This window comes from Anopheles coluzzii, chromosome 3, assembly GCF_943734685.1.
Source record: "Anopheles coluzzii chromosome 3, AcolN3, whole genome shotgun sequence".
In the NCBI taxonomy this organism is placed as follows: Eukaryota; Metazoa; Arthropoda; class Insecta; order Diptera; family Culicidae; genus Anopheles; species Anopheles coluzzii.
In genome coordinates, this window is record NC_064671.1 from 34,619,618 (window position 1) to 34,634,656 (window position 15,039).

The 15,039-nt window shown below is 45.8% G+C and overlaps 1 protein-coding gene across 5 annotated transcripts in view; it reads right to left on the minus strand.

Moving 5' to 3' along the window:
- Nucleotides 1–4,225: 4,225 nt before the first annotated feature.
- LOC120955547 (apoptosis-resistant E3 ubiquitin protein ligase 1) overlaps nt 4,226–15,039 on the minus strand; it is a 31,459-nt gene continuing 20,645 nt past the window's right edge. For 3 of the 5 annotated variants that reach the window (XM_040376512.2, XM_040376517.2, XM_040376514.2), the window contains 8 exons: nt 9,375–9,531; nt 8,098–9,304; nt 7,816–8,025; nt 7,587–7,737; nt 6,899–7,512; nt 6,626–6,820; nt 6,488–6,555; nt 4,226–6,419 (listed from right to left, as the gene is read on the minus strand). In XM_040376512.2, the coding sequence (XP_040232446.1) occupies nt 6,317–6,419; nt 6,488–6,555; nt 6,626–6,820; nt 6,899–7,512; nt 7,587–7,737; nt 7,816–8,025; nt 8,098–9,304; nt 9,375–9,531 (2,705 nt within the window). In that variant the 3' untranslated portion in view covers nt 4,226–6,316. The remainder of the gene's footprint in view (nt 6,420–6,487; nt 6,556–6,625; nt 6,821–6,898; nt 7,513–7,586; nt 7,738–7,815; nt 8,026–8,097; nt 9,305–9,374; nt 9,532–15,039) is intronic. The other 2 variants (XM_040376513.2, XM_040376518.2) reach the window with 1 other exon arrangement.

Below are 15,039 nucleotides of genomic sequence, written 5' to 3' on the forward strand. Positions count from 1 at the left end.
TATATGTGTGTGAGAGGGAGAGAATGAGAGAGTTTGAGTGTGAGCGAAAGAGAGCACGGAGAGGGCCTTTCGGTTCTAGTGTGGCCGCAACGAGCGGACAGTACACTGATACCACCGAGACCAGTTTATGATGTCATCATTTGTTTTCAACCAGTTCGCACAGTGTGACGAGCGCGATGAGGGACAGGTATCATTAGAAGATATATCTATATTTGTTTAATGTTACAATATCAGTTTAAAATGAGTTTTCATAGTAACTTAATAAATTCGATTTTTCTCTTCATTTTTAATATTTTTTTATTATACAAATTCCACAACAAAACTAATGATTGTTTCATCCCCCCCACCAACCCTATGATCACCACTACTCGGACGCATACAATACCAACAGAGCACACAATACACACTTGCCTACTTAGATCCCCATTACGCGCGCCGGCGACGCGCGAAAGCTAATAGACGTGAGCGTGTCTGTGCGCCACTGTCGTCCATCGTCGCCGCCATGTACGCCTGGAGGGGGTGTATGGTACTTGCGCGCGCATATCGACAGTACAAATTAAATCAACATTCATTCGCGCCAGCTACCTGTTTCGGGAATTCGTGGTACGGGGCTCGATCCGGAAAACCCAGACCCAGGGGCTGGGTAGACTCGTTGTGATTGTCCGTATCGATGACTTCTCCCATCCCACGACCGTTCCCTTTGACCGTGCCGAACCGGGTCAATTAGGTTCGAGTGGGGGTAATTGAGACGCCGGTCTGGGAAACGAACGGAAACGCAAAGAAGCCGCCAAATAATGAGTGGCCAACGCGTGCGAGATGGTATAATAGTTTATTTGTTTTTATTGGTTTTTATTTACATTTATGTACCGTTTGAGTGGAATGGTTACGCCAAACAGCCAAAACATGTACCATGCAATGGAGAATAATTTGTCAGTGCTATCAACGCGAAGTAATGCATCAACTGATCTGACCCCTGAAACTGAAATGGAGTGTAACTAGATCCATTTTATGATGGCTGTATCGGAGCATCCCTGCACAAATGAGTCACTTGGGTTGAGGATGGGGTGACGGTGGACTTGACAGCATTTACTTGATAGCGATGATTCATCCAATCGCAATAGGTCAATTTACTGCCAAAGAGTGAAAGGCTGTATGGGGTTGGCAAACAAACAAAAAACGAGGACCAAAACCACAGAAATGGAACACTCTGCTATTGGGCCTGCTACTTAATATGTAACAATATGAGTAATACAGAGTGATATGAAGTAGAACAGAACGTCCATCCATTCGCTTTCAACGCATCACTAGTGAAAGGTCCTTTATTAGTCATACACAGTTCAGCGATCCAGGATACGTTGGCGTCGTGGGAGTACCTAACGCGCCGAAACGTCTCGCCTGGATGACCCCTAGTGCTTGGGTAAGGAGTCATCGGGTCCTAGAATTTTAATAAATGCGTGAGGTGCCCACAAGTCGCTCACCTTAGTACCACTGCCAACTCAATAGTGGCAGTACAGGTAGTACAGTTAGTGTTTAACATACTGAACACATCCATATGCTTTGCGTGAGAATTTATGTAGCTCCGGAATTCCGTTTCAACTCCCACAATGGAAAGCTCTGTTTTTTTTGGGATGGCATTTGATTATGCTGCCTGCGATGACTCATCATCCAAAGGATCCATCTTAAAGCTGATAGTATATTCGTTCGAGAATCTTTTCGCCACCTTCTTTCCTTCCTGCAGTCCTTTCTAAACACTGTTCAGCTTTAAGGTGATTTTGACCTGAGCGGAACGATGACATCATTCTGCTCGCTGATTGGCTGCTCATTCGGCGGCGTGTTTCTTTGGCGCGATTGTTTTTCACTTTCCTGCCCGGTAAAAAATGCGCAAAGCAACCGGCAACCGGGCAGCACTAACACATACGCTTCATTCATGTTTTCCACACTGTGAAAATGAAAGCACTATATACGCACGTACCGTAAGCAGGTGTGTGTGCGTACAGCAGTGAGTGTGTGTGTGCTCTTGCGCGGGAAATGTACGGCACGTGGCGGAGAAGAAACCTGAAGCTACGCGCGAGGTACGCGAGTACATAATCCTTTAGTACTGAGTTCTAGGAATTGGTGTTCTGACTAACCGCCGCCATCGTTCTTGCTGATTCACGTGAATCCAGTCAAGCTTTTCCGACCGTTTGGAAGGAAAGTGAGATTTCCTTCGCGTAGGGGAGTGTTTGCGGGAGGGCTCGGCCCGGCTTTACCGGTAATTAGGAACACATTTTTCAATCGATTTCTTGTCATGCTTAAATCATTAGGACGAAAGAATGTGGCGTGGAATGCGCGTGGGTTGATTATGCATCCTGGTGTGTTTGGTTTGATGGGAAAATTGCTGGTGATGTCTTTCAACTTCACAGGCCGAATGCAAAGTATGCATGTAAAATTGGCGTTGTAGTTTTCCCCCCCCCCCCCCTTAAAAAAAAGGATTTTCTGAGAACAAACTTCCAACACTTGCACACCAGTCTTTGAACGGATTTTTGGCACCGAAAAGGATGTTGAAATTCCGCGAACTGGCTGTTGGGTAGTTGCCGGTCCAGGTCCAGGGCTGGGATGTGGCTTGGAGCGTTATTGATTTTACATAGAATAATCGCGTGTCCTGTACGCCCCTCTTTAACCCGGACGACCGACATTGAACTTGAGGCTGGCTGGAGATTGGGATTTCCCCGGGCCAGGGATTTTGTGGCCCCGTTTCCATAGCATAAAGCTGTTTGTATGTTTCGCAGAATTTGGTGATTTATTTGATTGTTTGTGAATGAGAGAGTTATGCTTCGCGCACACAACGATGCACAACTGGGCAGGAAAACGAGCAAAATTCGTGGAAACAATTTCCACCGACAAAGTGCATTTGCAGGTACAGTGAATTAGCATTGTGTAATGTTTTATCCGAACAAATCTATGATTCCACTTCGTTGAGTTTCTAGGAGTTTCTTAGTGAATGAGATCGTTTTAAAAAGCAAACTAGTGCTCTAGTATTTTATTGTCCTATTTTATCAATTTCAAACGCTTAAGTTAGTTAGCATCATATTGACTAAACTTTTATCATATTGTGTTGTTGAAACAAATAATTATAGTTGAAACTTGAAGACTAAAAGTTAGCAGTCGAGGAATATTCCGATGGTTTTAGGAATAGATGGATTGAACTCTAAACGAGCGGATAAGTAACACATTCGGTTCGAACAGGCTATGAAAATGACTCATAAAGTCGTCAACTCGCTGGCCTCAACAATATGCTCTTCTTGTATTCAAGCTCTGTGTGGCATTGCTAGCATAGGAGCGACTATCCTGCTAAGAGGAACCAATAATTCACTTATAGTCAAGCCCATTTTAAAAAAGCAGGAATTTTATGCAGCTACTTGCGATCGTATCATATAATGATTGTAGTACTGATATAATAAAGATAAATAAAGCAAAAGAGAAGTATTTTTAAAGCTACTAATCATTTTAATATTTGAAACCATTAAACTGGTTGGATTAGAAGCGTAATAATTCATCAATGGCTGAAAGACTCTGTCAGTCGTCATTAACATCATCAGCTGAATAACATATAAATCACTAATTTATTTATGGTTTTTTTTTACTTTTGGTGGTTAATTTAAACATCGTCAATTTGATTCATTCTGTTAATCTCCATTCAATTTCGTTTTTATGTGTCCTTACAGAATTATGTTGAAAAATATTAGTTATTTCATACATTTCGTTTTCAATAAGCTTATTAAGTTGTACAACCCTGCTTGCTGAAAGAGATCTTTAAATTCGTTGAAATATTTCAAGAGATGTTGAAAAGTTTCACAAGCATTTTCAAATTTGAAATTTATACTATTTGTAGCCGTTGGGGCGGTTCCGTGGTACAGTCGTCAACTCGAACGACTCAATAACATGCCCGTCATGGGTTCAAGCCTAGAATGGACCATCGCCCCGTAGCAAGGATTGACTATCCGGCTTCGTGGTAATGAATTAAGTCTCGAAAGCCTGTACAGGCCGGCATGTCATCGTAAGACGTTACGCCAAATAGAAGCCCTTGGGATTCATGCAACAAATTATTGTTGAAACGAATGATGAACAAAGGTTTAAATTAAAAAAAAACCAAATTAGGGCAAATAGATCACATTATAAATCGTGCATAAATTTCACAGGTGATATTATCGACGTCGGTACAAACAAAACATCAACAACTTAAAACCTTGGTTCCTAATCCGTTCGATTATGCACTAATATTTATTGCACTTCATTATGCGAAACAGTGTTTTGTTGTTGTTTTCTCCATTGCTGATGACAATTGGTTTTCTTCTGTTCCTGCGAGTGACACCTAAGAGACTGCTTTCATCTAATATGGTTTATTTGCTGTTGCTTCTTCCCTTTCCCATCCTCGCAACACTTTCTACACATCTAGCGCACAAATATCTCTACTTTATTGCTTACTAGTGATGACAAAACCCGAGACGGTCGTCGCTCGAAAAAACCCAGAACAAAAGTCATGCAAAACACGCCCATCTCAATCGCCCGGACAAAACTTCGCCCTACATCCACACCCTCCCGTCTGCTTCTTTCGTCCTCCTCCCACAAACGCCCGCAAATGGCTAAGCGCACCGGTGGCAAAATGTTGGGGTTTTGGATGCGCGAGCTGCTTGGCTGCATGCTGCACTGGTGTTGGAGTTGTTTTTTTATTGTTATTATTATTACAAACAATCGACCGTTATCGATCCGTAATTTGAAAATCTCACTTCCGATCACGTTTTGACCATCATCGCAATGGATAGAAGGGTTGTTGCTTGTTGCTTTAAATAAGAGCATTCCTATTTTCCGCTCTTTTACACGATGAATTTGTAAAGTTTTTGTTTGTTGCTGCTCCTGACATGTTTTCCCCCCAATATGGTAACACAAAAGATCGTTCGAAAATGTTCCCATCGATCGGTCCTACATTGGCTCGACTTTGTTACTCTATTATAGGCCCTACTTGTGATTTTGTGTGTCTTTCTTCCAATTTGTTTATGCTGTGTGCCTTTACTTTATATAGGTTATTGGTTTCCATTTGGTTTACATAGGTTATATATTTAACAGCTAAATTTTGAACTCGAATTAAAAGCTTTGTATGTGGTCTAATGTTCTTCCGCTCTACCGACCTCATCCCGACCTGGGCAAGACTCCAACGCGGAGTCCTTCTTCGACAGGTTGGTAAACAAATGTGTTTGACAATTTGTATGATTAGCTTTAGGTATTTAGTCTGCATTTTGATATCTCTGCTCTCACTGTGGAATTAACTGGAATTGATATTCTAAAATGGGCAAATTAACTTTTCGCCTTTTCTGTGGATGCTTTCGTCTTCTGTCTTTGGATAACTTTGTATGTGTGTTTTGAATCTGCACTCGTTTTCGATCCTCGCAAGTGCAGAGGATTTACATTTTCTAAATATTAGAATTTTACGGGAGTTTTGTTTGTAATAGTTTTGGTTCGGTACCCGGAGTAAGGTTCCATTGGAGTTGCGATTTGCTTTTCTTAAGTATCACAGAATCTCAGCATGTTTTACTTGCATTCCAGTTGCAGATCGACCAGCCGACGAACAGAGTGTGAAGGTTGTGGTTTTGGAGGCTATATTTTTGGGATTATTTGGGGTTGAATGATCGCTAGAACAATACTTGTGACGCAGACGCTAGGTATGGAATGAAGTGGCCGACGACTCTTCCCAAACTATGTGCTACACGCTTCGGCTACACTATTGCACTCAACGCAACGACTAAGCGTACAGCATAAGCATCGAACGGATACGTATTGTACAGTACACTTTTTTTTTTGCAACGAGGCCCCTACTGGAAGCGCACACCGGTTGATGCGTGTGGATGTGGTTATCTGTATGCACTAGAATCGTTACAAAAAACGAACGCTACTGAACGGAGGGAGCTTGATGCCCTAACCAGGTGTGTCTCTGGTATCTTTTTCCAAAACTTCCCCCATTCCAATTTCCCCAAAAGGCAACGAGGGACGCAACGCACTATCTGACCATCGCGTAAATGCAACTAGGAGTACGAATTTGGCACAGAACCGTATGGGATTGTTGTCGAAGCGAGATGATCTGAAGCTCTGTTCACTAAACGGGTACAATACGGTGAAGGAATGTAGTAGTATTATTAGTAGAAGAGAGTGATAGATAGAGAAACAGGGGCGCAAAACACAACACAACTGCATCGGGGAGTATTTGGCACCTAAGAGAAAGCGGATTATAGCGGTGCCAGTTTCCGGTGTACTGCAACTCTTTTGCAAACCACGCGTCCACCAGTTAGACCATGCCAAAACCTTCGGTGCCCTCGCTGATGGCAAACATGAGTGCCTTCTCAAACTGCTCGTAGCTTTCGTAGTCGGGCAGGCAAAGTTGGTTGAAACTGGAAAGGAAGGTGAAATGAGATCAATGATCTTGCTAGACTTTGGAGGACTTCTGAAACTATCATACCAAGTGTGAGCCGTTGGAAGATTACCAAAGGTAGGAGCTGCAGTAATTTGAAACCTAGGATTCAGTTCCTGAAACAATTAAAAAAAGAAGGTTGTTTTTAAATTACTATCGCTTCAAAAAACACGAAGGGTGCATTACCTGAAAGCCTCCAGGAGGTAGCTGGGAGCAGCCAGTGGTGAACTGAAGTAGACGCGCCATTTCGGTTTGCGAAAAGTTACCGACGGCCGCCCAAAACCAACCAAGAACGCGGCGGAACTCGGCCGAACCTCCGTTGATGATGTGATTCGCCCGGAAGTCAGCGATCGAGTACTCGCCGGTACCACAGAGTAGCAACTAAACAGCAGAAATAAACAGAGTTATTTGGATAACATTCTGAAACACTAAACGATTAACTGTAACGCTTAAACCTACCTCCAACTCATTCTCGTCGAAAATGCTCAACAAATTATCTGGAATGATACCGTTCAATCCCTTCAGGAAGCTGTCGATCTCTTCTCGGACGTTATTACAAAGACGCTGCTGGGCCAACGCGTCCAAATATTGGTTCTTGGTTGCGTTTGTAACCCGCACCTTAGCTCCGTTCGGAATCAGCTCGACCGTCTTCTGCAGCTGACCACTCTGGTCGTACATCTCCTCCACGAAGTACAGCTCCAGATTTTCACTCGTATCCAGATCCGTCTCCAAGATGTACTTGATCTTCGACAGGTACAGATCGGGATCGTCCTGCTCGAAGTACTTGTAGTGTACTCGCAGCCCAATCAGCTGTGCCAAAAAGGAGCGAGAAAAGCGTGCTCTTACGAGCTGCCGGTAGGTGCCACCGAGTGCCGACTCATACAGACACTTGCCGACGACCTTGCCTGCAAATTCGAAGTGCTTCAGCTTCAGATGGGGCGGCCGGTTCGGGTTCGGATGTACCAGGGCCTGCCGCTTGTCGTGGAATGTACAGAACAGACCGCCACGGGGGTCAAATAGGGCACTGCAGACCAGCTCGAACCATTCGCGTCTCAGCCCGCCCCAATCAATGCCTGGAAGGAGAGGAACAAACGATCGAGTTGGATAAGGAATCGGAAATTCAAGATCTCTTCTTGCTGCAGTATACCTTGCTCGCCCTGGAATGTAACCTCAAAGTTGCCGCACCAATCGGACACGGAAAAGTTCTTCGTCGCCTTCATGCTCGACTCCAGGATCTTGTCGCGCTGCACCTTCAGCGATAGCTTCTCGTGGTAGTAGTTGGAATGGAACTTGCGCACCTGTGAATGGGACAGAGTCAAAAAAGCAAGAAAACACTAACATAAGCACGCAAGTTCTGCCTGTATGGGATGGCGTACAAGTCGCACTTCGTGGTAGAAGAAGTCTTGCTTGTCTTTGAACGTTTCCGATCCTCCAATGTTCTTCAGCAGGAAGTGGGTGAAGGTGGCCGCGATGACGTTGCGCTCCTTGGACGCCAGCTCAATCTTCGGCTGACAGCCATCGTCAATGATGAAGATGGCACCGTGCCCGTTGTTCATTTGAATGGTTGATGGTGGAAGAAAGTGGAACTGTAATCATAAAGAGAAGCGTTAATTCACACTAGGACCTAAGTTCCCAAAAAAATAAAACATCCGACATACTTTAGTGGAAGGACAGAGCCGGAACGTCGCTATACGCTTGGGAATGATTTTCAGGATCATCTCCTTGATGGTGACCTGCTTCGGCCCCACATAGCACAACACCTTGCGCGGTTTGGTCCATCGCTGCTGCCCATAAATGCTGAACAGCTTCGCCTCGTAACAGATGTTGTGCTTGCGGGAGGCAATATTCTTATGCACCAGCGTCGTATCACTGCTGCTCAGCACAATAATGTCAAAGTCCCCGTTCGGGATCGGTTGCGTCTCGTACGCGACCACCGCCCGCAGGCACACCGGCTCCGGGAACAGAGCGGTCAGGCTGATGCGCGCATTCACCTTATCGTACGAGAACGTTACCGCACTGCCAAACTTATCACTATGGTTACCGTAGAGATCGAAGATGTCGATGCTGTAGCCCTTGATCGGGTCACAGTCCGCCTCAAACTGGCACGTGTTGCCGTGCTCGTCCCGCGGCTCAATATGCAGGAAGGTTGGTGCACCGGCACAGCACACAACCGTACTGGCGGGTCTGATCAGACGCGACCGACGCGCATCCATCGGTCCAGGGGCGAACGTTTTCGTAAACGGACTGCCCGCGATATGACTAGACCCGATCAAGACCGAGATTTTGTACTGGCCGGCGGTGCGCACGGTAAACTTGACCCGCGCAATATTCGCGTTGTTCGGATCGGTCGGCGAGCCGAGCTCGCTGATCGTGACGATCTTGCGCGTACCTTCGGTCACCTCCACGAAAAACTGATCCGTATCACAGATGGGATAGGCCTGGCCGTTGCGCTGATGGAACCGGACGGTAAAGCACATCGTGCCGCCGACCCGGGCCGGTTCGGTCCAGTCCCAGTGCACCTTGCAGTTCGCGGGAAGCAAATACTTGCCGGTGACGTACTGCAGGAGCGAATGGCGTGCTTCCGGTGCGAGGGACGGTTGCGTCATGGCGGCCAGCGTGACCAGCCCGGCGACGGACACCGAGACGACGAGCATGCCGCCCCAGGTCCAGGCATCCTGGTGCTGGCTGGACTTGACCACCGTGGACCACAGGTCGGCTTTTAAGGCTTCCAGGTTGGCTTTGGAGGTTGGCAGTTTTTGGCGCGCGCTCGACCAGATCGGCCAATCCTTGCCGAGGATTTGGCTGGCGCGGGAATCTTCCAGCCAGTACACATCTTCCAGTGCCGTAACCTCGATGGCAACCAATCTGGAAAGCAATCAAGATGTTTGTGTTTGTTGACCACAAATAGACATTTGCAGCGTGCTGGCCGGCTTACCTGGAATAATGATGCTGCAGCCGGTGCTCCTTAAGCCACTCGCGAAGTATTAGTTTCTGTTGTAGAGTCAAGGCAGCTCGCTGAAGACGCTGTTCATCACCCGGCGGTAGCTCCGGTAGGCGCTCTGGATCTCCACAGCTCGAGAGTGTAGAGATACCTGCAAAAGGATGACAAATGGCACTGCATTAGGAATTTGGAATGTGTTATTTATCGAGCAAAACACTTCAAGATGGCCCAAAATGTGAAATGGAGTCGTTAAGGCGCGCTAGATGCAACCCCATTTGCATCCATAGAGCCAAAACACGCCTTACAGTATGCAGTCCGCGTAGCACGTATGCCCTTTTAAGCTCCACGCAGGCGGGAATTGCTTCATTCTGTTTCATGCCGACCGTGCCGTGGCACAATAAACCCCAAAACGAATGGCATTAAGCTCAATAGAAATATAGGACGTGCTGGCATGCCACACGATATTTCGAGCCATTTCGTGCTTTGCGTGTTTCGTACGGTGCGTAGGTGGACGCTCTACATTTGTAGAGGGGCAGCTGTGTTGTATCGATACCGCTGTATCGCTCGTGTACCACAACATCACGATGTCGGAAGTGCGTGCGCGAGGCCAAACATTCACACAGCAAGTGCACACAATGTGTTGCCTTGCATACATTCCCACGGGACCGATTGCATACACACCCGAGGAATGCGTGTTTTATGGGCATTACGAAATTTAATTTACGCAAATGAAGCCGTTTCCTCGGCGGGGTGGGTGGACCTGGTGCCGCGAATTGCATGCTCGTTTGCAAATGCAGCGCAATGCACTGGTGTCCGGCGAATGGGTTCCACGACTGGCGAAGCAGGAAGGTGAATAAAATTTAATTTTATTTTTATTGCTTCCAACACACACACAGAAACACACACACTCTGCCACACGTACAGAGAGTAATATTAATGGCCGGCTGGGTCCAAAAATTGAGCGATTGTTTATGTCGCGGTGGAGTGCTTCCGTGTAGGTTGTTTCCCGCGGTTAGCGCTGCGCACTAGTGATGGGTAAATCTGACAAAAATCCGGAGTCGTCTCTGATCCAACTCCAAAAATTTCGGGACCAACTTTCGAAGGAAGATCTGACGAGCTTTGTAAGGAGTCATCCGGAGTCTGAGTCATCCGGAGTCGGAGTCATCCGCAGTTGGAGTCAAAGTCATCCGGAATTAGAGTCGTTCAGAGTCGCAGTCGTCCGGATTCGGAGTCGTCCGGAGTCGAAACTCCGGATGACTCAGACTTCGGATGACTCCGACTCCGGATGACTTGACATACGACTACGACTCTAGGCGGAATTTGTGATTCCGATTTTCCGAAGTTGGAATCGGACTAACAGTAATCGGAGTCGGATCGGATTCGTGGGTGTGCTCCAGGGAGTACATCACTATCGCGCACACGTATTAGATGCATAAAAATCGTAAAATATGAATTGAAATGGCACACCAAACACTCCACACCCAGTAATGTGACGCTTGGGGGATCCTGGGTTGAAGTATTCGGGCGGTGGCGTGAGTGGTGAAACGGTTTTATTGTGAAACTAAGTTGCAATAATGGGCCTGTGCGCACGTGGCCATTGTATGAGCACGTTGCCGAAATGGTAATGTTAGTAAACTATTATTTCAAAACCATATGGTGAGCCGTTTTGCTACGGGGTATTGGGCATGCCAAGGACACTCGGAACCGAAGCGTGTGTACAATGTACTTTGCCACACGTCTCTCCTTCCCTCTCTATTGATGCAGCAACAAAAAAAGGGTCTGTTCTGCCATATCAAATTCCGGTTCCGATCGATTTGCTACGAGCGAAGGTTCGAATCGTGTCGAAACACACTTGAAGCTTTCTCGTTCCGATTGGATGGGAGCCGGATCGATGCGCTGTCGGTGGCACTGGCCGAGTCCGAGTGGCTTTTCTTGGAAATGGTTTCAAATTTCCGATCAGGTTTTCCTTCATTTCACCATCGCCCCCGGGGCGGCAATTTAGGACCCCAACCCGAACCATCAAACAGTTTACAGGGCTTTGCTTAATGGTTGGCCGAAGGGAATAGTTAAGGGCAAAAGGTTATCATTTAGAGTGGGGAAGATCCCATCCCCCCCCCCCCTGGGAGAGTGTAATGCGGTGGGTTGGTTCATCGATACAAAGAGTCGGTTGATCAGCAGGAACCTTCCAAGTGGGAGTGATTGAACTGGTTGAAGTCTCGTCGGCCCGTTATTTACTACCCCCGCGGTAAAAAAGATAACATTTTTCACGAAGAAAGGAAGCAACAGAGAAAGGAGTAACGTTTCCTCGGCCACGGCCACAACATAACATATTAATGGAATGGTACTGGCGGGCTGAAGCTGAATGGTCTGATACGGACGGCAGACAGCAGAGTAGCAGCAGTTTCTGATTTCGCTCTATTGTGAAAGTTGTTGTGGGATTGTTTGAAGGATTCCTTTTCTTTATTAAATAAACTTCTTTTTATAGAGAGAAAGAGAGCGAGAGCTGCGCTATAGAGAGTAAAATTAAAGAAAGCGCACGTAAAGTTGAATGTTTTGCAATAGCTTTCATTATTAAATTTGTGTTCTGCATGTTAAGCGTGCCACTACTACTGGTGGTGGTGGATACACAGAAGCGCAATTTGATTGCAGATGTCTTCCTCGTTCTCCTGCCCATCTCCCTGCTACTAAAACCCGGATGTCGAAGGTTACGGTGAAAACAAAAACTTTTTAATTAAACTTGCCCCATCATCAGCATTTTCCCGCGTTGGTGGTGTAGTTGTCTTTTTGCTCATGCTTTTTTTGCGCGTTTGGTACTAAACGGCTCATGCACAAAAAGCAAAACCCGGCGTTTAGGTGCCGGTAAGGAAATTTGATTTCCTTTTCTGGGCAGGTGGTTTTTTGCTCCAGCCACGCTCCTAATTCTCTGCATTCAAATGAAAGACATGCGATGGATATAGAGTAAAGCCGGGATCGGGAGACGTTTTGAGCATGTCGTGACTTCGTGACTTGACGACACACACATATTTTCCTTTTGTAGAAGTGTGCTTTGGAATGAAATCTAGATCATTTGCCCCCTCGATTGTGAAGAAATGAAAAAAAGCTTCCCATTTCACGACATGCCATTCAGCAAAAGGGTTGCGTGCCGATGGGAATGTTTTATAAGCAATCGTTTACATCGTTAGTCACGCCCGCCCGACCGGGCCCGGGATACGTGTTGAATTGCGAAATGAAGCGCGCGGAATTTTGATATTAGGAGTAGAAAAAAAAACTCCCAAAAACTGCAAATATCACCTGCTGCCGAATGCCTGACAACTCGCGTTAATGGTTTGCCGCCACGTGTTTATTAGTTTTCATCCAAGCCCGTCGTACAATTAGCGACGCTTTTGGTTGGAGAAGCGCAAACGCCATTTCTGCTGGAGTTCAGTTGTCAATGTCAAGGGTATACAAGGCATTAGCTTTTGAGCGCCGTTGTCGAGTGAGCATCTTGAACCACAATTTTGAACCACAGCCAACATGAGCCGGTGTGTACAGGGACTTAAATTTGGGAACTGAGCAGCTCTCCGGGGACCTCCTTACTCCCCGATCGGGGGGACACACCTTCATGCATTCACATTAGTCACGCAACAAGCTCAGAGGAGTTTTTGGAGCCGTTCTCCAATGGTTCGGTAGAGGAAAGAGGAGACATAGTTTGGCAGCGATGGCAGTAATGGACATCGATTTATGAGACACCGTGGATGCTTCCGGAAACCGGTCGAGCACACCAACAAGTGTCTCGTAACTGAGCTGATCACTCAACGGGCTGCTAATCGATGAAAACCACATTTCACCATTCGAACAAAAGCTAATGGAGGTTTCACATTCAAGATGTTACGAAAAAAAAGACCTAGAATACTTGCTGCAAACTTCCCAGCTTGCATGTTTCGCTGAACTCACGCAAAGCATCAAAAATACCTTCGTCAGCATCGGTCGGTGGTTTTATGACGGAAAAAAAATTCGGCCACACGGCAGCTACAAAGCAACGCCGCAAAGGGAGAGATAGGGATCTAGAACCTGTGTGTGTGGCTTAAAATAAGTTCTGCCAAGGCGAATTCATTTCGTGCATTCGCAGCGATCGTAGTTACATCGTTTCACCGGGGAAAGGGAGAAAGAGAACTGAGGCGAAGAAAACACGGCAAAGTAGCGAGCACAGTAACCGGTCGCACATTTTCCAAATAGACATCCATGCCGACCTGCCCGGGTGCAACGTTTGTTTGGAGGTCACAAGGTAGCAGTAGCAGCAGCGGCACTGCAACTCTCGATAGCAAAACGGGGTACGGTCGGTGTGCGCTAACGGCGCTAACGCTCTGCTTCAATGCAACCTGGGATTGTTGGCCCCATCGGCGATGTGTCAAGGATGCACCCGGGTGAAATGCAGTGCCGAATCCAGCGAATGGCAATCGTTGAGAACGGTTGCAACCAACCACCACCAACTACTGCGGGAGGTGTTTAATTCGTCCACAGCTGGAAGCCATACAGCGCGCCGGTGACGGTGAGTGGCACGCCAGTGCCCGGGGGGTTTTGGTATGATTAATTTCAATCAGATTTTCATTCGCTTTCGCCCCATCACACACACAATCGCGGGAGGGAAGGTGGTTTTTGCCACAAATCCTGCTTGATTGACGGCGGATTTTCACGAAGACAGTTCGCAGTACGGCGTTGGACACGTGGGTAGTGCGGTATTTGGCTGGAGAGGGTGTTCGGTAGATTAAATATCGATCACATTTACTTTATTGTTGGCGATTGTTTGCTTTTGCTTTGGGGTTTTGGAGGGCAAACTGGAGTGGGTTTTATTCTACACATTTCGAGAGCAGTGCTATAGAGTAAAGTAAATGTTTTAATATTATTTGTTTTTGCTAGTTTTGTTCCATTTCCTTTGCTATTTGCGTTTTGATAGAAATTTGCTCCATAAAAACTACAACATTCTTTATTAATGAATTGAAGGATAAATTAATCCTTAGACTATATTAGTACTCTACCATATGTATATGTTTTTGTCTAAATTTACATAAATAAACAAATCCAAATTAAATTAACATAAAAAAATCCAAATTTACATAAATTAAAATTTAAATAAATCAATAAGTAAGTTAATTACTTATGGTAAGCAAAAAAAATGGAAATAAATTCAAAATCCAGAATGCACGATAACACAAAAAGAATAGGGAAATGTACTAATAGATCAAAGTGTGCGATTTGAAATAATAAATATATTTTTTCAGTGCATTCAACGAGAACTTATTAGTTATTAATTGCATATTATATCCAATTTCATTTATTATATTAGTCTTTCCTTGTGACGGTCCCGTAGTACGGTCATTAACTCTAAGGACACAATAACATGTCCGTCATGGGTTCAAGTCTCATATAGACCGTCCCCCCGTAGCCAAGGAATGACTTTCCAGCAAGCGTGGTACTAATAATAAGTCTCAAAAACCTGCATAGGCTGGCAGGACCGCGTAGGTCGTTGTGGCACTAAGAATTAATATATCTCCTTCCTTGAACCCATGGTGGGTGGTGGTTCTCAAAGATGTAATTTTTTTTCTTTTATTCAGGAGAAACGATTCAAAAAGGCCGTTTTGTTTAAGATGTACTACATTACCTCCATTTAAAGTAAGTGGAG